The sequence below is a fragment of the Mirounga angustirostris genome, unplaced genomic scaffold (assembly GCF_029215605.1).
Source record: "Mirounga angustirostris isolate CCGP_5_RB_7025 unplaced genomic scaffold, mMirAng1.0.hap1 SCAF_5, whole genome shotgun sequence".
NCBI lineage: Eukaryota > Metazoa > Chordata > Mammalia > Carnivora > Phocidae > Mirounga > Mirounga angustirostris.
In genome coordinates this window covers 161,976,519-161,997,226 of record NW_026991713.1, presented here as the reverse complement: position 1 = coordinate 161,997,226, position 20,708 = coordinate 161,976,519, and the positions used below count along the sequence as shown (strand labels likewise).

The window sequence follows — 20,708 nt, the reverse complement described above, 5'->3', positions numbered from 1 at the left end:
GACCCCGAGAACATGACCCCAGCCAAAACCAAGATGGACGCTTAACCAACTGAGCCACCCAGGTGGCCCTGGGGAATCGCTATAAGGCTCCAGCTGCCAGTTTCCGTGCAGGAATGTGGGCCCAGTCTCATCAGATCGGATTTTTCCAGAGAAGTCCAGTATTAGGAGAAAGTTTCTAAGTTTTAAATATTGACAAGTAACTAAAAAAATTTTTTTAAAGCTCTATATAGATCCAACAAAGCAGGCTTCTAGATTCTAACCTAATAGGTAATGAGGCAGAAGGCTGGAGAATCTCCCATTATTTACCTCGATGCCATGGACCATTTTTGCAGGGGAGCGGGGAGAGCTCTTTAAGGAAATCTCATCATAATAACAGAAATCTGTTAGACAAAAAGCGTGACTGTTTGGAAGACAGGTAAACAGGGGCTCTGCGACACACTTTCCGATTCCTTCCAATTCCCCATGTGCACCTCCAGGCTGGTTCTGGGGACTTTAAGTCACACTCTCTCTTCTGAAAGCCTGAAACAATAACCCTGTCAGTCTTCCTTTGCATTTTCTGTGTAACTCAAATTCCCGGGGCCCACTTGACTGCCAAATTACCTGAGATAAACAAGTCATGCTAAGCTCCTCTTTTCCTTTCCAAACCCAACAGCAGCTGCCAGCCAGAAATGGTTGTTTATAACCTGCACACTGTTACACGCATTTGCTTGTGCACTTCTAAAAATGCTTAGCCATGCATTCTTTGGCGGCCTTCATAATTACATGAGAGCCTGGGGACAATGCTGTGCAGTGGCAGAGAGGGTAGGCTGTGGGTCAGCCTGTCTGGCTCAGCTTCTCAGTACCTGTTTGGAACCCCTGATAGTGCGATTCCATTTCGGTCTATTGTCAGCGTTAAGATGGTACATGTGAAATGCTTAGAACGGTGCCCTGCACATAGTAGGTGCTTAGCAGTAAGTAGTTCACTCCCCCACAAATGGCTGACTATATGTTCATGGATCTTAGTGAGTTCTGTTGGACTCTGGTTCCCAAACATATCCCGAATCTGTCCCTTCCTCCCCATCACCCCTCTGCAAGGCCCATGATCATTGCAGAGCCACCTGGTTGGACTCCTGCCTCCGTTATTGCTGGGCTTTTCCCATGGTAGCCAACTAAAAATGAGACTGTATCCCTTGCCTGCTTGACCCTCCAGTGCGTTTCCCTCTGCATGGTTCTCTCTCTGCTGGCGCATGCTCACACCCACACCACCCACCCCTGCAGCCCGCCAGCCTTTCCTCAGCTCCTTGGATTCATGATTCCTTCCTTCTCCGGGTCCTTTGCTCTCATGGTCCTCTCCTGTTGGCTCCTTCTTATCAATCAGATCTCAGCCGGAAGGGACTTCCCTTCCTCAGAGAGGACTAGTCCACCATCCTCCCTACTTTTTATCCTCTGCACAGCCCCTGTCTGATCTTTTTCTTGTTAGTGTGGTTGTGGTCTCTCTCCCCCATCCCCTCCCAATATGGCCACTGTTTGGCTTTTTTTTATCACTGAATTTCCCATACCTGGAACAGTGCCTGGAATGGAATGGACATCAGTAGACATATCTGGAATCTGTGAATGAATGAATGAATGAATGACCAAAATTTTGAATGGACAATGCTGGGAGGACAGGAGGCATGAGTATGAACTACTATAAAGACTTCATCTTCTCTCACAATGTATTTTCCTGACCCTATCCCCCTGCTTTTTCTCAGATGGTGAAATGAAATATGACAAAGTGAGTTTAATACACCACTGGAGATAATTGGAAAATATTGATTTTTTTTTTCATTTGAAACAGTAAAGATAAGAAAATGCCACACTTCTGTAATCTAATCAGTGGCTTATGTGACAGCATGCTTCCCAGGCTAAAATGTACTTTGGTCGACCTCTGTATCCATCATACAAGTTCCCAAACTCATTCCAACTACACAGGCCAACCCAGGCCCCCACTGACTACAAGTGGGGACACTGCGCTTGTGAATCTATGCGAACTTGTGTGTATGTATCCAAATTAAAGTGTCTTTTGAGTATTTGCATTCCACTCCTCCCTTCCCCCCACAATGAGCTGCCAAGTAGTCCTGGAAAACACAGGAAATGATGCATGAGCTCCCCTGGAATCCTAAAGAAAAAGATACGTTCCTTCCTCTGACAGCTAATTTTTACTGAGAGCCTATTAAGTGCTGGGCACCATTTTAAAGGCTTTAAATAGATGGATTCATTTGATTCTCATAGCAGCATTATGAGGAAGTCCTACTATTAATCTCCATTTTATAATTTCAGAGTACAGGCACTGAGAGATGAAGGAACGAACCCCCCCCCCCGCCGGAGGTCATGCGGCCTCAGAACTGAAGCCCCCTGGGTAGGTGTCTACAAGCTCTGCTTCTTCCTCTCCTCCCCAGATGAGGAAGGCTCACCTCGTGAGCACCAACTCGAAGACAGGGAGAGCAGGAGAGCAAGTCTAATCCTCTGCCCTGGTTTTTCAGGGTTGCCGTTTGCAGGCTTAAAATAAAATCTCCATCTCAAATCAGGCAAGAGACGGGACTTCCCACTACAAGGGCTCATTAGGAGGTTGGAGGGGGGCGGGGCACTGGATAGAAATGGATCTGGGCCTGTTCTCCCACCTCTGTAGGCACATTAACTCCCCAGGCCACGGCCTCAACATCTGATAAATGACAGCGGTCAGACCAGATCGGAAGTTACTCACTGGCTGAATCCAGCCCACAGATATTTGTTGGGTCTCCATAATGTTTAAAAAGAAAAAAGAAAAAAAAATTCTTTTTCAGCCAACATTTACAGCTTGGGAGATATCACATTTTAAAATCCTGAGTTCCAGATTATTTTGAAAAACCGAAAGATCTGTCAACACAGGGCTTGCATTCCTGCCTGGCAACAGTTGTCTGAAGCTGAGGACAGTGGGCCGACAGATGGCCTGGTGTCCTCTGGTTCCCCCGCTGGCTGGCTGTCTCCCTGCCTCTGAGGTCCAGTCCAAGTTGCCATTTATCAGCAGGTCTGATAGGTTTTCCCCTATAGTAAAGATGAAAGTGAAGGTCCTTGTGTCCACATTTCCAGCAAAAGTGAGAATCATTATTGTCATCATCCTAACTACAGCGAACACATACGTACTTATTATATGCCAGGTCCTGATCTAAGGGCTTTGCATCTATGAATGCTTTTAATTTTCACAATAACTCCAGGGGGTGGGACAACTATTATCTCTATTATACAGATGATGGAGGGATGGAGGAAGCCATCATACTTCAAGGAATTAGTAGACAACTGAATTCTTTAAGAAATTGAGGAATAGGGACACCTGGGTGGCTCAGCCGGTTAACCGGCTGCCTTCAGCTTAGGTCTTGATCCTAAGGTCCTGGGATCGAGTCCCGCATCAGGCTCCTTGCTCAGCGGGGAGCCTGCTTCTCCCTCTGCCTGCCACTCCCCCTGCTTGTGCTCATTCTCTGTCTCTCTGATTAAAAAAATAAAATAATAATAATAATAAAAGAAATTGAGGAATATTCCCAGGTATGCAAAGTGCATATAGGTGTTGAAAGAATCTGACATAAAGCAGCATAATGAAATAGACCCTGGACACTTATATTACCTGCCTGGTCCCAAAAGGCTTCTTTTTTTTTTTTTTTTTTTAAGCTTTTATCTATTTATTTGACAGAGAGAGCACACAAGCAGTGGGAGTGACAGGGAGAGGGAGAAGCAGATTCCCCATTGAGCAAAGAGCCCAATGTGGAGCTCAATCTCAGGACCCTGGGATCATGACCCAAGCCAAAGGCAAACACCCAACAGACTGAGCCACCCAGGCGCCCCCTGCAGGCTTCTAAACTTGTATTCTTGCATAGGATCCTTAGAGTTCACAAATCTATCAAGTTCTCTGGACTAGATTTATTAAGTCTCTTCCGGAACTCACTCTCTTTGATTTTAGGTAGGTTCATAAAATGGTATCTAAATAGTTTGGGATCCTTTTTTTTTTTTTAAAGATTTATTTATTTGACAGAGAGCGCACAAGTAGGCAGAGCTGTATACAGAGGGAGAGGGAGAAGCAGGCTCCCTGCTGAGCAGAGAGCCCGATGTGGGGCTCAATCCCAGAACCCTGGGATCATGACCCGAGCTGAAGCAGACGCTTAACAGACTGAGCCACTCAGGTTGCCCCTGGGATTCTTTTTTTTGAAGATTTTATTTATTTATTTATTTATTTATTTATTTGAGAGAGAGAGAGTGCTTGAGTGAGTTGGGGGAGGAGCAGAAGGGGAGGGAGAGGGACAAGCAGACTCTGTGTTGAGCGCCAAGCCAACGTGGGGCTTGATCTCAGGACGCTAAGATCATGACATGAGCCCAAACCAAGAGTTGGACACCTAACCAACTGAGCCACCCAAGCACCCCCAAAATAGTTTGGGAGTCTTGAGAGAGATCACACGTGCACATGCATGTGCACGTGCATACACACACACACACACACACACTGCATGCAAAGTCACTCAGAGTTTATAAGAGCGTGGTGGTCCCTGCATGGATTGATGACCAGGCATCTGTGGTGGTCCAACTTCCTGCCTGGTGCTGCATTCACCAATGACATGTTATATCCTCCAATGACATGTTAAGTCAGGGACTGTCCCCAGAGAATCCATCAGCTAAGGGTGGTCAAGGTAGCATCAGAGTCAAAAATGAGGCAGGAGGTGGGAGTGATGGTGACCTTGCTGGGAAAGAAAATGGGAGGACAGGAACACTAACTGAAAAGTAGAGGGAGAACAGGATCACAACAGGGGCTGGGGGTATAGTAAAGGTAGCTAGGTGAAGGCATGTTATTAGGACTCACCTGAACTACTCCAAAGGACAATGTCTGGGGGGACCATACTTTTCTCATTAGCGAAAGAGGAACCAGCTAGATCTCTGGAAGCTTGTCCTGTAGGCTTGGCTGCAAGGGCTTTTTCCCTGCCTGTTTTATGGAGATCAGCCAGCAATTCACTTGGACAAATCAGTTTATCTCTTTCCTGGTTACAATGTCAGCCCAGCAAACACTCATGTACATCTCCCTGTGCCAGTCCTTGGGCCAGGTGCTGGGTATACAAAAGAACGAGAGTGGGTCTCTATCCTCAAGGAAGAGGAAAGGCATGGAGCCCAATACCTGTGATACAGCAGGGTACACGAGGGGGCCATGGGATCCACCATGTGGGAGGAGTTAATTCTGCAGGTGGTATCAGTCACTGTAATCCATGGTGTGGAGGTGACTTGCAGGTGACAGCTGGCAGGGAACACAGCAAGGGGAAGGCAGGGAGATGGGAAAGAATATGGTGTGCACAAGAAATGGCCAACTTCCCAAGATGGCTTGGGCAGCGGTTGAAATTTCAGATGCCTAGAGGCTTAGGCTAATATTCTCAATGCAAGAAAAAGGCATTTGATGACCGGTGTCACTGGCCAGAAGAGGTCAAACTGTCATCACATGTTCACGGTCAAGGGGGACCAACATTCAGTGCTGGAGGACCGGGGCTTTGTGGAAATGTAGGCCCAGCAGGGCCAAAGCACCCTTCCATGGAGAGACTGAAAAATCCAGGTTTTTATGAGAAATCACTATTTTTAAATACAGAAAAACACATCAATGGACCCAGTTCAGCCCACTATAATACCTCTGGACATGAGGCGGGGTGGGTATCTAAACATGAGACTGGAGACCAGCAGACCAACCAAGGGATAGGGGAAGGGAGGCACACGGCTTCCCCAGGAAAATTCTCTGATTTAAGGTTCTGTGTCCCTGGGGCAACTGCTAAAGTTATAAGGGTCAAGCTGTTCAAATCCATGGGGCAAACAGCAGTGAGTCTGGTGCCACTGAGGACAATGGACACTTCCTTATTCTTACATAAAGCGTGCTGTAAACAGCACCAAGCTCCTCCTCCCAACTAACCATGTTGCTCCTTGTAAGCCCTCTCCTACTTGGAAACAGAAGAGCAGCCAAGGGGTCAGATCCCAAGGGAGCCAAGGAGGTAGGCAAGGGCCGTGCCTTTTAAACTGTGTTTGTTCTTCAACCAGCCTAAGGGGTAGGCCTTGCCCACAGACTCACTTCCCAAGTGTAACAACCTGGCCACACACCAACGGGGACAAGTTTGAGACAGGTCTTTGATGACATACTCTAGACATATACAAAGTCTAGAGCGTATACTTTATTTGGCTGAGTCCTAGCTCTGCTACCTGCTAGCTGCGGGGTATAAATGGGCCCAATGACAGTGAGTATCATATGGTGCTGTCTCAAGAATCAAACTGGAGGGGTGCCTGGGTGGCTCAGATGGTTAAGCATCTGCCAGGGTCCTGGGATCGAGCCCTGCATCAGGCTCCCAGGGAGCCTGCTTCTTCCCCTCCCTCTGCTGCTCCCCCTGCTTGTGCTCTCTCTCTCTGTCAAAAAAATAAACAAATAAATAATAAAATAAATAAATAAATAAAATCTTAAAAAAAAAAAAAAACCTCAACTGGATCCTCTATGGCAAGAGTCAGCAAACTTTTCCAGGGAAGGGCCAGATGGTAAAGAGTTTTGGCTTTATGGACCATATGGTCTCTGCCACAACTAGTCAACTTTGCCACTGAAGCATGAAAATAGCCATGGACTGCATGCATTTATATGCAAATGGACATAGCTGTGTTCCAATAAATCTTTATTTACAAAAGCAGGCAGGGAGCCACATTGCTTTGAGAAAGGGGAAGACCTTTACGAATGCTATCTTCTAGGGACTCCCCTGTTGGATTATAGTTAGCTGTTGATGACTGGCTTTCTCACCAGACTATGAAGTTCTTCAGGGCAGAGAATAGGTCCCCCTTCTTTTTTTTCTTTCAGATTAAAACGAAGAGAACAAACATATATAGTACACTGTGCCACGCAATAGTAACCCATAGGGATTTCCAAAATTGTCCAAGTGAGTACAAGAGCAGGATGGTAACTTCAGATGCCTCTGGGGCCCAGGCAGGGAACACATGCAATGAGGGGGGGGCCAGTCAGGTAGGTGTTGTGGCATCCTGGAAAGTGCACCTTCCTGCTAAGGGGTGGTCTCCATTTAGCTCCAACTATGAGGAAGCTGTTGCTGTGCACAATTCTGATTTGGTGTTAATAGACTTTATTGATTTTTGTTAAGAAAATATCACAATCAGATATTTATGAGAAATCCCTCAATTTTTCAATGTTGACAAGTCGTTCAAAAATTGAAAAAAAATAAAACATTACGGGCCAAGGCAACATGATTGTGGGCTGATTCATCCAGAGGCCCCCAATTTGTAACCTCTGATATAAAGAACTCATTTTCAAATTTGCTATGTCGCAATTTTTTTTTTTTTAAGGTGAAAAAATTTTTAACTTCTATGTTCAAAAAAATTAACTTAAAGAAAGTTTTAAGGTAATGCAAGGAAGGGCGCCTGGGTGGCTCAGTCGGTTAAGCATCCGACTCTTGATCTCAGCTCAGGTCTTGATCTCAGGGTCGTCAGTTCAAGCCCCATGTTGGGCTCCATGCTGGGCATGGAGCCTACTTTAAAAGGGGGGGGGGGAAAGAAGAATACAATAAACTCCCATCTACCCTTCACCTGGATCCAGTCTTACTCATCTTGATATCTCTGGGTTCTAGCACACGGAAGGCACTGAAATGTGGAGTTACTAAATGAATGTCCCAAGGAAGAATAAGCAACACATGTGTGTCAACTTTCTGTAAGCTAAAAATCACAGGTTGGGATGAATACTGAGAAATACAAGAGGAAAAGAAATGAAACAGATTCAAGGATGGGCGTGAAGAAGGAAGGAAGACAGAACAGACATAGAGACTCCATGGACCACACATTTATTTTGCCGGCTGAATGCTTGCTTTATTTTATTTTACATCATCTTGGGTTTAGTTTATTTTAAGTAGTAGGAGAAATCGACAAATCACTGGGAGCCCAGGTGAACACTGTACCAGAATAGAAGAGACCAGACATGCCGACAGCGTACTTTCAACAAAACCTTACTAATTCAACTGTCACCTATTTTGCAGTTTGGGATTATTTAGACAAGCTAGGCTAAATTTCATCTTGGCATTATTAATTCTTTGAGGAAGTGTACTAAGCAAATGAACAGGATAAGCGGGGGAAATGTTGAATATTTGCTCTGGGGAGAGCAAAAGCAAACGAACAGCTTTAAAATCCTTTCTAATTACATTGATGTGTTGAACTTTTGTCTAATTATTATGTTCCTTGAAAACTGAGTAGAAATATTTTTTTTTCTTGAACCATCTCATATTTTAAAAGCACTGGAGGAAATGTGACTTTAACATAAAGGTGAACACTTCATAGCAGAAGACTCACAAGTTGCTAGTTCACATTCAGGTAAATAAAAAATGTCACGTTGGCTTTTCTTATAAACAAACAGTGAGCTAATTACAGAGATTATTATTTGCTAGAGAGCTTCATCAGATTCCCTCCTCCTCCTTCTGCCAGCTGAAGTCTGCCCATTTGCAGATAATAACAGCATTAGCTACCACGTCGAAGCACTTTTTATATGCCAGACTTGGTGTTAAGTGCGTTCATGCATAGTCTCGTTGAATTCACCAGTGGATTACCAGACAAAACAAAGTAAGCCTTATCATCAGCTCGATTTTATTGACAGGAAAACTGAGGCTCAGAGAGGTCAGAGGACACAGTTGAGATGTGAATCCACCAGTATATAGCCTCCCAAATATATCAACATTACATCATGCCGCATTGCAGAGCCAGATAAAACATGCTCCAAATCAAAACCAATGGGCCAGGAAAAATGTTGTGAAAAACCATGGTGATTTGGACATGCAGAATCAACCAAATTACAGTCCAATTTGGGGATACTTGGTAGATACTTAGGCTTTGTAAGTTTGGGAAGTAAATATTTTTTCAATAAGGCCAGGCTTGGCTTATCTAGTTGGCTAGACTTACAATTTATCATGGTATGCTTCACTTTACCCAACAGGTATATGCCTATAAAACTGTTGTGTAAATTTTTAGTTTTCAGTTTTAAAAACTGTAATGGAAAAGGGATCCTTTGAATGCTAAATCTAATCTTACGGCAAATGCTTTCTTTCTTTCTTTTTTAAGATTTTATTTATTCATTTGAGACACGAGATACAGGGAGAGACAGCATGAGCAGGGGGAGAGGCAGAGGGAGAGAGAGAGAAGCAGACTCCCTGCCGAGCCAGGAGCCTGAAGCGGGGCTCAATCCAGGACCCTGGGATCATGACCTGAGCCGAAGGCAGATGCCTAACCATCTGAGCCACCCAGGCGCCACAGGGCAAATGCTTTCTTAAAGAGAACAAGTTTTTCCTTTTTGTAACCAATCTGAAAATTAACAGGTGCCTTGATTGGGCCATGATAATGCTCCAGGGGTGAGCGAGATGATGACAGAGCTGACTTCTTGAAAATGGTCTAGGGGCACCTGGGTGGCTCAGTCGGTTGGGCATCTGCCTTCGGCTCAGGTCCTGATCCCAGGGTCCTGGGATGGAGCCCCACATCAGGCTCCCTGCTCAGTGGGAAGTCTGCTTCTCTCTCTCCCTCTGCCCCTGCTTGTGTGTGTGCTCTCTCTCTTGCTCACTCTCTCTCTCTCAAATAAATAAATAAAATCTTCCAAAAAAAAAAAGAAAGAAAGAAAATGGTCTATAGCGATGTTTCTCAAATGTTTTCCCCACACCCTGGGAGGAAGAGGGGTTCACAAGGACAAAACTATTTTCATCACAGTTCTAAGACATCTTCACTGTGTTGATATTTGCACTGATGATGGGAAAGCAACAGCAGGTAAAACTTCTTGTGGCCTGAGTTGCTACAAGGCAGCAGCACCAAACTGTCCTAGTAATCATTATATTCTTTATTGCCATGTATTCACGATAAAACAAAACAACAAAATCACTTTCACCTAAGAATATCCTTATGAAATTTTAAAAATTAATTTTATTCAATTTCATCTCAGGAGTACACATCTTTTTAATATTCTGTGTGACAAAATGGGAAGTGCACATCAAGCACTTCTGCTACAAGCCAAAGAAAACACTCGTGTGCTTGTTTGAGTTACCAGCTGAACTAGCCACATACGTACAGAATGCCATTTTTACTTGAATGCATAACTAACAAACTATAGTTATTCAGACTTGGGTGTTTCACAGACATTTTCTCAAATATGTAAAAAAAAGTGAGTCAGTCCTTTCAAGGAAACAACCGATAGTGTTTGTTGCCCAAATGAAAACTTGTTTCTACTACTTTGAGTTTAGCAGCTTAAACTTTTTCTAAAAAAATGAGATAGGTGGTGATATTAACAAATGGGATTTTCTTGATATTGCATAATGACATTCCACTTGATATTACATAACGGAATTTGAAATGTCAACATGTGGAAGATCTGCATAACTCAGTAAGCCAACATTTTCCACATGACCAATGCCTAATGTACTAAAATCATACATGGGTAAAATATCTGAAAAAAGGGCAAGATAAACCAGTGGATTTTAATGTAACAGAGTACAAAAGTTCACCAATCTGGTTTCAGATGGCACACACAGTACATACCCTTCAAGAAACTACCACTTGCTAAGTTTTGGTGTAGTATCGAAAAAGAATGTCTACCATTAAAATCTGTGAGGCCAGACTTTCTGCATATACATTAGCCAAAAGACACAACAATTTGGTTGCTGAAGCAGAAATGAGAGTCTAACTATTTCCTATCAAGCCAGACATTGAAGAGATTTAAGACCAAGTAAAATAACGCTACTCTTCCTACTAGTTTTTTTGGATGGGGCATAGCTATTTTTCATTAAAATTATTAATTATATTCAAAAGTAACGGGTTTACTGTTTTTTTTTTTAAGATTTATTTTATTGAGAGAGAGAGAGCACATGTGAGCATGGGAAGGGACAGAGGGAGAAAATCTTAAGCAGACTCCCTGCTGAGTGTGGAGCCCAACGTGGGGCTCAATCTCACAACCCATGAGATCATGACCTGAGACGAAACCAAGATCTGGATGCTTAACCAAGTAAGCCACCCAGGCGCCCCAAATTTACTGTTATTTTTAAGTAACTGATAAATGAATGTTTTAAGATTTTCTAAGCTTTAATTCCTGATACGGTAAATATCATAGATCTACGATACATAAAGCTCTTTTGAGGTAAGAGCATAAAGGTGTCCTGAGATCAAAAATATTTGAGAACTGTTGTTCTGTAGCAATGTTACATTGATCTTTCCACAAGGCAAACTGCAAATGACATTTTATAGTACCTCTGAAGTACAAAGGGCAAAGACGTCTTTTAAGTACTTATCAGACTGTTCAATTAAAAAAAATTTTTCCCCACACTGCATTAAGTGGGTACAAGGAACACATTCCCAGAAGTAAGGGATGGTGGTGAAATGAGAACAATGATCTGGATTCTAGCACAGATCCTAACAGTCTGTCTAGACATTAGTCTTCCTACCTTCAAAATGAGATTAGAGTAGCCTATTTTTAGATTGTTTTGAATGGTCAATTCCATGATTCTAATCAGGGACCCCAAAATAGTGGCCCATAGGCGGCATCTGGCCATCTGGCCCTCAGACTGATTGGCTGTCATGGTATTTAGAGAAGTGCCCCAGGAAAATAATTGGTTGGAACTGAGCGAGAAGCTTTCCTTTCAAAAAGGGAATTGATTTTCAGTCACAGCCCAATCCAGCCCACCAGATTTGCCTCTGCAGATACCGCCATTTGCAACGTCTGGAATGAAGGGCCTCTGAAATCCGTTCCAAATCTCAAAGCTCTATAATTCAGCTCCAGAGACAGAGTGTCTGGGTTTCTTACTCTGCCACTTGCTGGCTGTTTGATTTGGGGCAAGTTAACTTAACTTCTTTGAGCCTCAGTTTCTTCATTTGCAAAACAGGGTAACACCACTGACCTCAAAGGGCTGTTATGAAGCTTAACGAGGTGTTACCTGACAGTCTTACAGAGTTCCTGGCACTGAACAGTACTATTAACATCAAAGCTCAGGAAAAAGAGTATGCCCTCGACTTGGTCCACCCACTTTACCAACTCCGTTTGCCCAGTAGCTGACGACCGCACTCCCCAGGATGACGCATACCCCCATACCAACTCCCAGATTTCACAGTTCCGCACCCGAGGAAGACACACAAGATCCCCCTTCAGACTTCTACCTCTCCTTTCCACTCCGAACCTCTTCTGAGCCCCCGGCCTGTACCGGGTTCCTACACCAACACAGCTCTGCACAGTGGCCAAACCACTGACCACTCCCCCCCAGCCTCTTCTTCCCATCCCGGACGACTAGGTCTCCCTTTCCCTCCGACCAGAGACCACCCTGGGTCAGTCAGTGGCGGCCCAGGGCTCTCTTGCCTAGGATTCTGTCCGAGGGAGCCGAGGGAGAGATGGGAGAATAACTGCCCGACCGCCCGGAGGGGCCCACGGACACTCACCGTCCATCCCTAGAGGCGGCGGTTCCGGGTGCTCGAACCGGAAGCGGCCCCTACAGTGTTTGCAGTTCCCCTGGTTACTGCGGGGTTCCGGACCAATGGCGGTGGAGTCCCGCGGGCTGATCCCGCCCCCAAAGGTCGTGACGTCACGCCGGAGCTCTGGAACTCCTCCTCCTATCTCTAGGTCCAACCCACCTCCCAGGGCTGCCAATCGTTGTGCGCAGGCGCGCTGGAGGGCCCTTAGTGTCCTGGTGCGCAGGCGCCCGGGGAGCTGCAAACAGAAGTAGCAATGGACGCGCTGGAGTCGTTGTTGGACGAGGTGGCCCTGGAGGGGCTTGATGGCCTGTGTCTGCCCGCGCTGTGGAGCCGTCTGGAGACGCGAGTGCCTCCCTTCCCGCTGCCTTTGGAGCCCTACACGCAGGAGTTCCTCTGGCGGGCCCTTGCCACTCACCCGGGCATCAGCTTCTATGAAGAGCCTCGGGAGCGACCCGACCTCCAGCTCCAGGACCGGTCAGCGGCCTGGCCCTGAGGCGGGCGGGCGGGCGGGCGCAGAGCCCGGCGTCCGATGGCGCTGGGAGGGGCCCAGGTTCTGATGGGAGGGGGCGGGGGAAAGGAGTGGCGCCGGGGGAGGACCGCGAGTCCGATGGGGGGCGCGGTGTAAGGGTGGCTGGGGGTCCCTCGGGCCTGGCAGAGCTCGGACGTCTGATGGAGTTTGGGGTCGTCTAATGATGTCCCATTCGGTCCGTGTAGGTGCTTGGGTGGTGGTGAGCAGGACTGGCGGGGGGGCGGTATTCTTCAAGCTTCAGAGTACCCTTCTTTCGTGGTGGATAGGAAGTCAGTTTAGATCAAGACTGGAGACCGTTGAATTTAGCCGCCCTTTGTGGGGCATTCATTCAGTGCTGGGCTAGAGAGCCTAAGGCAACTAGAGATCTGCAGAACAGCAAGTTTAGCAGTAGTAATAATAACAACAGCGGCTAGCATTTATTGAGTGCTTATTTTTGGCCTGGTACTGTATTATAAGCTCCTGTTCTGGCAGTTTCAGGAGATTGAACTCACTTGATCCTCAGCAATAGGTGCTGTTATTTTCCCCATTTTGCAGAAGAAGAAGCTTGAGTCGTAGATTAAGTAACCTGTCCAACGTTACAGAGATTATAAGTGACCGAGTGTTGATTTGAACCCAGGCAGTCTGTCCCTATAGTCTGTGCTGTTATGCCGAATTGAGAGAAGTTCCCAGAGGTAATATTGTCTAAAACAAGACTTAAAGATTGGATTTAGGTGACCAGTTGGCAGAGTATTCTGGAGAGAGAATAGCAAATGTGAATGCCTCAAGGAAGAGAAGTAAGTTAAGTTTGGTTGAAGTGTAGGATTGGGAGATGGGGAATGGGGAATAATAGTTGGCACTTACATATGTGTATTGTGAGCTGGGACTTGCTAAGATCCTGACATATAGCAAGTTAATTTTTACAATAACCTTAGGAGGTGGGTATTATGACCCCCATTTTCCCGAAGAGGAAATTTGGGCACAGAGAGGATAAGCGACTTGTTCAAGGTTATCAACTAGCAAGAGCAGAACCCAGAATTTGAATCCTTTAAGTTTGGGGTACAGAATCTTCTCTGTCCTTAACGAGATTAGACTGAAGAGGTAATCAGTGGTCTTTTAACCCACATCAAGAGTTTATCCTTTACCAAAAGAACAGTTGGAAGTTCCCCCCTCCCCCCACCGCACCCAAAGGAGGGTCAGACTGAGGGCAAACTGTGAAGTTGAGAGATTTTAGTAATCCAATCACAAACAACCAGTCATGGTTTTGATATGGTTTGTAGGTTGGGGTTCGGAGCCAATGGGGGAGAAAGAATTCTGCAGGAGTCTTTGGTGCTAGAAGGCTTTCGTTAAAGCCCGGGGGACAGGGCCGACAGGCAGAAAGAGCTGCACTGGGGTTGTGAGGAAGGACTGATTTATACACTTCGAAGTTGGGGGAAGTAAAGACAAAGGGAGGTTTCCAAAAGGACTCCTATGCTAAAGAAGACTCACCAGGACCCTGGAGGCCTAGCTGTTTGTAAGCTAAGGTGGTTTTTCCCTCTAGAAAAGCATTAACTTTAAGACAGTTGGGAGCTTTCTGGAGGAGCTATACTCTGCCTGCCTTAAGTGACAATGGGCTGCAGGTTATAAGGAAATTTCCTTCTTGCCTTTGTTCTCCACATCAGTTTTGCTTACTGTGGTGCAGGTGAGAATAAATAAGAGAAGCAAATGGAATCAAGACATATGAAGCAGAAGAATCAAGAGGATTTGGTGACTGGATGTGGGGTATAAGGAGAGGGGGGAATCAGGGATAATGGCTTCTGGTTCCTGATATTTGGGTTCCTGAGTGAATATTGATGTCCTTCGCTGTTAGTAGGGAACACAGAAGAGCAGCATGGTGGTCTCAGGGGAGGTGGGCAAGGTGCTGAATATACTTTGAGACACATTGAGTTCAAGGTTCATTTGGGTAATCCAAGTGGAGATTCTGTTTAGTAAACATGTGGCTTCATGGGCGAAAGCAGGCCAGAGGGAGGGATGGGGCTGGACATGGGGAGTCATCCGTATGGCTGGATATTAAAGCTTTGGGCCAGGATCATCCCTGGAAGAGAATGTGGTGTGATGGGAGGCCTAAGACATGGCCCTCAGGTGCACCTATGTGGAAAGGCTGGATGGTCAACTAGGAAGGTCAAAGAAGCCTAGGAAGGTGTGACTGGAGAGGGAGGACAGCAGTCCACAGCTGCCTCCTGGCAGATGGACTAAGATGGGATTTGGGAATGGAGAGTAAAGCAGGGCAGAGGTCACAGAGAAGGCGAGGAAGGAAAGAGCTGATAAATATAAGTGGGTTTTAGCCTCAACTAGACTAGCTGTGAGCAGGGTTTGTAAGGAAAGCCTTACAAACTTGGCTAACTCGATAAGGGAAGAAACGCAAGTCAAAGATGTCCCTGTGGCATTGATAACGACGTAACTGGGAGAAAGTGGAAAGGAGGGACTTCATTGGAGGCCGGGAGAGGCAGTCATAACTTTGATTTGGATCTCCTTGAATTCAAGGTGTTTGGAGGAAAAGACAGGACTGAGGATTCCGAGGTGAAAATTGTTAACGTGCAGGCACTGGATTTGGAGGGAAACTGAAAGGCCGTGACTTGGGCCAGTAAGATGGTTCTGGTTCTAGCATTCAGCTTCTGGGGTGGATTTTGGGGACCCTGGAAAGGTTTGTGTTCTCTGGAGTAGAAAGGCAGGAATGCTGCTCTAATCTGCATTTGCAAGGCTGGAGGACCGAGTAAGCTCACTCCTCTCTGATCTCAGTGGGAGGTTGTCAGAAGAATGCGCCAGGGGCGCCTGGGTGGCTCTGTCAGTTAAGCATCCGGCTCTTGGTTTCTGGTTTCAGCCCAGGTCATGATCTCAGGGTCGTGAGATCCAGCCCTGTGTTGGGCTCCCAGCATGAAGTCTGCCTGAGATTCTTTACCTCTTTCTCTCCCTCCTGGAGCGCTCACTCTCTAAAAATAAATAAAATCTTTAATTAAAAAAAAAAAAAAGAAAGAAAAGAAGAATGTGCTAAGTATGTATTATTTGAAAAGCTGAGTTGTAGTTTGGTATTTGTTGCTTTCTCCCTTTTAGGTATGAAGAGATTGACTTGGAAACCGGAATTTTGGAGTCCCGGAGGGATCCAGTGGCTTTGGAGGATGTCTACCCCATTCACATGATCTTAGAGAATAAGGACGGCATCCAGGGCTCATGCCGGTACTTCAAGGAGAGAAAAAACATAACCAGTGACATCAGGACCAAGTCTCTACAGCCCCGTTGTATGATGGTGGAAGCCTTTGGCAGGTAACCGATCCGCACCCAGAGAGCCTCACAGGCCTTCTGCTGCCTTGAGCCAGGGGGGACCAGTCAGAGCCTGGACACTGGTCTGTGTGTCAGCCCCGCGCCAAGCCTCCACCTTCTGCACTCCACTTTCGGTGGCGCTGATTTTGCTCAGGGGCCTACCTTCCTCTTTTCCTGGGGTCCACAGTCCTGGCACAGTTGGGCAGAGCAGCCGGCTCTCATTTGGATCAGTGCCTTTCCTTCTCTTGCCCAGGCTGGGGGGTGTCCAGTTGCCCGGAGTGGCTAATCCGAGCTCTCACCTTCTCCAGCCTGTCCCCACTCCCACCTCTCTCCCTTCCCACTTCACGGAACAGGGAAAAGCTGCTGACTTCCATCTCCTTCCGCTTGCAGCTTTGCCACATCTATTTCCCCTTTCCATCATCTCAGATGCAGCGAGAAGCCCCGGCCCCGGCCCAGGCCTCCTCCCCTCCGCATTTCTCCTGCCCAGCTCCCTGCACCTCCCGCGCTTTCCTGCCGGTGCTCTCTCCTCAGCCCTAATGACTTGGCCATCTTACAACAGGACCACCTCTTGACCTCGGGTCCCTCGTGACCCTAGGTCACTCTGTGCCACTTGGGGCTCTGCTTCCTGGAAGAAATAGCCACCCTCGCTCTTTCTCTCCTTCACTCCTCTGCCCGCTGATGTCTGCCATTATTACTTCACTGAAATCTTATCCTCTGAGATTCCCAGTAATAAGCCTGTGGACGCTGTTTGGCCCTTAAGCTCCTTGACCCCTCTGCCCCGTAAGGGAGTTTTAAAGCTCTTGCCCCGTGGCTTCCCGCTTTGTTTTTCTGGCCGAGCCTCACCAGCTTCCTCATGGGCTCCCTGACTTCCGTCCACCCCTTAAACGTTGAGCTGCTCCCAAGGGCTCTGTCTCTTCCCCAGGCGGCCCCCAAGTACCACAGACGGAGTTCAGTAACCTCTTGCTCAGTGTGCCCAGAGGTCAGAGTGTCACACTCCTTCCCCCCAAACCTGCCTCCTCTTCCCTTCCTTGCCTCTTTTGTGATTTCCTCTGCTCTGGGTGTTCCCATGTGCCTGCTGTACAAGCTGCAAACTTGGGACTCCTGGGCCCCTTTTCTCCGTATTTCTGCATGCAACTGGCCACCAAGTCCTGTAGACTTGACCTTCTAGCTTTATCTCAAACCCCCTTTGGCCTCAGAATAGTGCAAGAGTCTCCTGCCTCCCTTCTTGCTGTCTCTCTCCCCCTCTCTTGCTCTCTTTTTTTTTTATAATTCATTTATTTATTTTAGAGAGAGAGAATCCCAAGCAGCCTCCCCACTAATGACAGATCCTGACACGGAGCTTGATCCCATGACCCTGAGATCATGACCTGAGCCGAAATCAAGAGTCAGATGCTCAGACAGATGCCCCTGTCTCTCCTCTTTGGAACTTTCCATACCACATGGCACATTTTTCTCTAAGATGGAATTGTGATGAATAGTGCCTTGGTCACTCGGGAGATGTTTCCGACTGGGCACATATGTCCCATACACATGCTTTGTTTAGCCAGCACGGTGTTTTGTTTTTAATTTTATTTCATTGCTCATATTTAAAATCTGGATATCTAGCTCCTCTGAAAAAAATCACAGGATCTAGCTGCACTGGACTGATTTTTACTTGGTGACATAGGCCAGAGCTATGAGCCATGTCCCACCTAGTGCTCCATGCCCTGCAGCTGCCTGCCTGCTGACCTGAACCCATCAGGCTCTGTAGCACCTACCCTCTGCACCCCCAGCTCTCCGACTGTAGTCCCTCAACTTGCCCGAGTCTTCTCTATGCTGTGGCCCAAACATGCAGGGCTCATTTCTGTCTCAGGGCTATGGCATGTGCTATTCCTTCTGCTTAGAATGTTCTGCCTCAAATCTTCACATCTCCACCCCTCCTCTTCATTCAGTCTTCAACTTGGCTCCTCAAAAAAAAAGTGTCCCTGTTGCCCAGGCACCATTATGTTACTCATTGTCGTACCAAAAATGGTCATTTATTTATCTATTGAGAGAGAGAACAAGAGAGCACGAGTATGTGTGCACGAGGTGGGGAGGGGCAGAGGGAGAGGGAATGAATCTTGAGCAGGCTCTATGCCCAGTGCGGAGCCCCACGCGGAACTTGAGCTCATGACCCTGGTACTATGACCTGACCCAAAATCAAGAGTCAGATGCTTAACTGACTGAGCCACCCAGGTGCCCCCGTACCAAAAGTGGTCTGAAGTGTTTATTCACGTCACCCCTTCCTCACCAAACCGTAAACTCTTGAGGGCAGAAACTCTGTCTTGTTCATGGCTGTATCTCTAGGATCTTGAATATACCTGGCACAACATCAACTCCTAAAAATGCATGTTGACTGATTGATGATCCTGTTGGGTGTTGGAGTTACAGCCCCTGACCTGCGTCATGACATATAAACTCCCCGTGATGGCATTGCAGGGCCCTTCAGGATGTGGACTCCCACCGACCTCTTGAGCTCTCCTTCTTTCTGCTTTCTTGCTTGCGAGCCCACCCCAGTCTTTCCAGCCAGGCTACACCACTTGCCTCCCAGGACATGCGTGCTCCTTCATGCCTTCAGAAACTTGCAGGTTCTGCTTCCTTGTTCTTCACCCACCCCACTGACTGCTAACTCTAGAATCCCCACCTATGGGAGTGTTCCCTGGTTACGATGCACACGTTCTGTTCACACACACAGGTTGGAATGGAGGCTGTGCACATAATGGCATTTCATAGGCTCGACCACCAGAGTTGCTGTCTACCAGCTCTTGGGCCATAGCATAATTGCTCACTCTCTCGACTTTCTCCTTCAGTGGACTGTGAGCTCCTTGCCGGGAGATCACACTTTTATTTATCTTGGTATCTCTGGTACTTTGCATTGTGCTTAATCAGTATTTGACATCCCGTCTGATGACCACACTCAGCAGTTTCAGCCTAGCAGGAGTCACTGAGTCAGCTAACTGGAAATGTTGGGATTATAATATACCATGTAGTAAACAAATCTGAGTGCATTTGGAAAACAGCAGACCTGTTCCCCTGTTTTCAAACTTGCTTTTCCCGGCTGACCTCTTCCAATTTAACTTGTCAGCCTGTTTTGAGATGAGAGAACATAGATCCTAAGTCTGTGACATGCAGACACAGGAAGTGGACTGTCTCTCTCTCATGTGTATTCACAGCCTAACATTTCTTCCTGAGGATGGATTCTGCAGACCTCCATGACTGCAGAAGACTCATTGTAGGTCACAAACAATGCCAAGGAACCTGCAGTGAGTTAAAAGGAAGACAACCTCTTCTTTGATCTTTTGGCCCAGTTGGTGGTAGAAGTGAAGTCTGCTGGTGTGGGGTAGGAGGAGGGGGAACGATCAGACCAAGGGATATGATGGAAGAAATTCATTTTCTCTGCCCGGTCTCCACCACTTATGACTGAGACTCCATCACAGTGCCTTATCTGCTAATCTAAGCTGACACCTTGGGCAGATTGGCCCACTCCATTCACACCCTCTCAGGGTTCAAGCCTGGCAGCCGAGATCCCATGAGGGTGTGCTGGCAGAGAACCCACTACTCACTCACTCCTTGGCATCAAGATAACACCCACTTGGAAGCACTCCCTTTCCCAGATGAGTCACCCAGGGTCCATGCATAAGAGCTCATGAGCTACCAACCTCTCTCATCTTGGGCCAGCATCTACTCTATTTCATTGCTCTGTTGTTTAAACACCTGACCACAAGGCCTGTCTTCCATCACGTCACTCAGTCTGAAATACCTTGCTAGGCAGGACATATTCTATCTATCTATTTTCACACCCCAGGTCAGTAGGTAGGAACTGATGGTCTTCAGCAGACCACAGAGCCACTGATTATATAGTTGGGGACAGGCATACCTCGTATCTTACTGTGCTCACAGACGCTGTGTTTTTTATAAATTGAAAGATTGTGTCAACCCTGAATGAAGCAAATCGGCTGGCACCATTTTTTCCAACAGCATTGCTTATTCATGTTTCTGTATCACATTTTGGCCATTTCACAACATTTTGAACTTTTTCATTACTATATTTGTTATGGTGATCTGGGATCCATGATTACACTTTCCTGAAAGCTCAGATGATGGTTAGCATTTTTTAGCAATAAATATTTTTTAACTAAGGTATGCACATTGTTTTTTTTTTTTAGACATAATGTCATTACACACTAAATAGACTACAATATAGTGTAAACATACTTCTATATGCACTGGAAACCAAAAAATTCATTTGACTAGCTTTATCACGATACTCACTTTATTACCGTATTTGCTTTATTGCAGTGGTCTGGAATCAAACCCACAATAGCTCAGCTATGCCTGTATTTTTGACTCTGAAATTTATGTCTAGTTCCGTAGGTTCGCTCACTCACTTAACAAATATTTACTGAGCCCATACTCC

At 46.4% G+C, this 20,708-nt stretch overlaps 2 protein-coding genes across 15 annotated transcripts in view; one reads left to right on the top strand and one right to left on the bottom strand.

The window, feature by feature from the left end:
• Positions 1-12,694, bottom strand: part of KATNIP (katanin interacting protein) — a 184,139-nt gene extending 171,445 nt beyond the window's left edge. For 11 of the 13 annotated variants that reach the window (XR_010411933.1, XR_010411934.1, XR_010411935.1 and 8 more), the window contains exon 1: positions 1,539-1,593. Coding sequence is in view for 7 of the 13 variants with exons in the window: in XM_064592887.1 (XP_064448957.1) it covers positions 1,539-1,578 (40 nt within the window). In the remaining 6 variants the exon portion in view is untranslated. Of the gene's footprint in view, positions 1-1,538; positions 1,594-12,438 lie in introns of those variants that run through there. The other 2 variants (XM_064592888.1, XM_054507570.2) reach the window with 2 other exon arrangements.
• The window catches only part of GTF3C1 (general transcription factor IIIC subunit 1), a 70,555-nt gene continuing 62,531 nt past the window's right edge, over positions 12,685-20,708 (top strand). For both annotated transcript variants that reach the window (XM_045875212.3, XM_064592886.1), the window contains exons 1-2: positions 12,685-12,945; positions 16,067-16,276. In XM_045875212.3, coding sequence (XP_045731168.1) covers positions 12,725-12,945; positions 16,067-16,276 — 431 coding nt within the window. In that variant the 5' untranslated portion in view covers positions 12,685-12,724. The remainder of the gene's footprint in view (positions 12,946-16,066; positions 16,277-20,708) is intronic.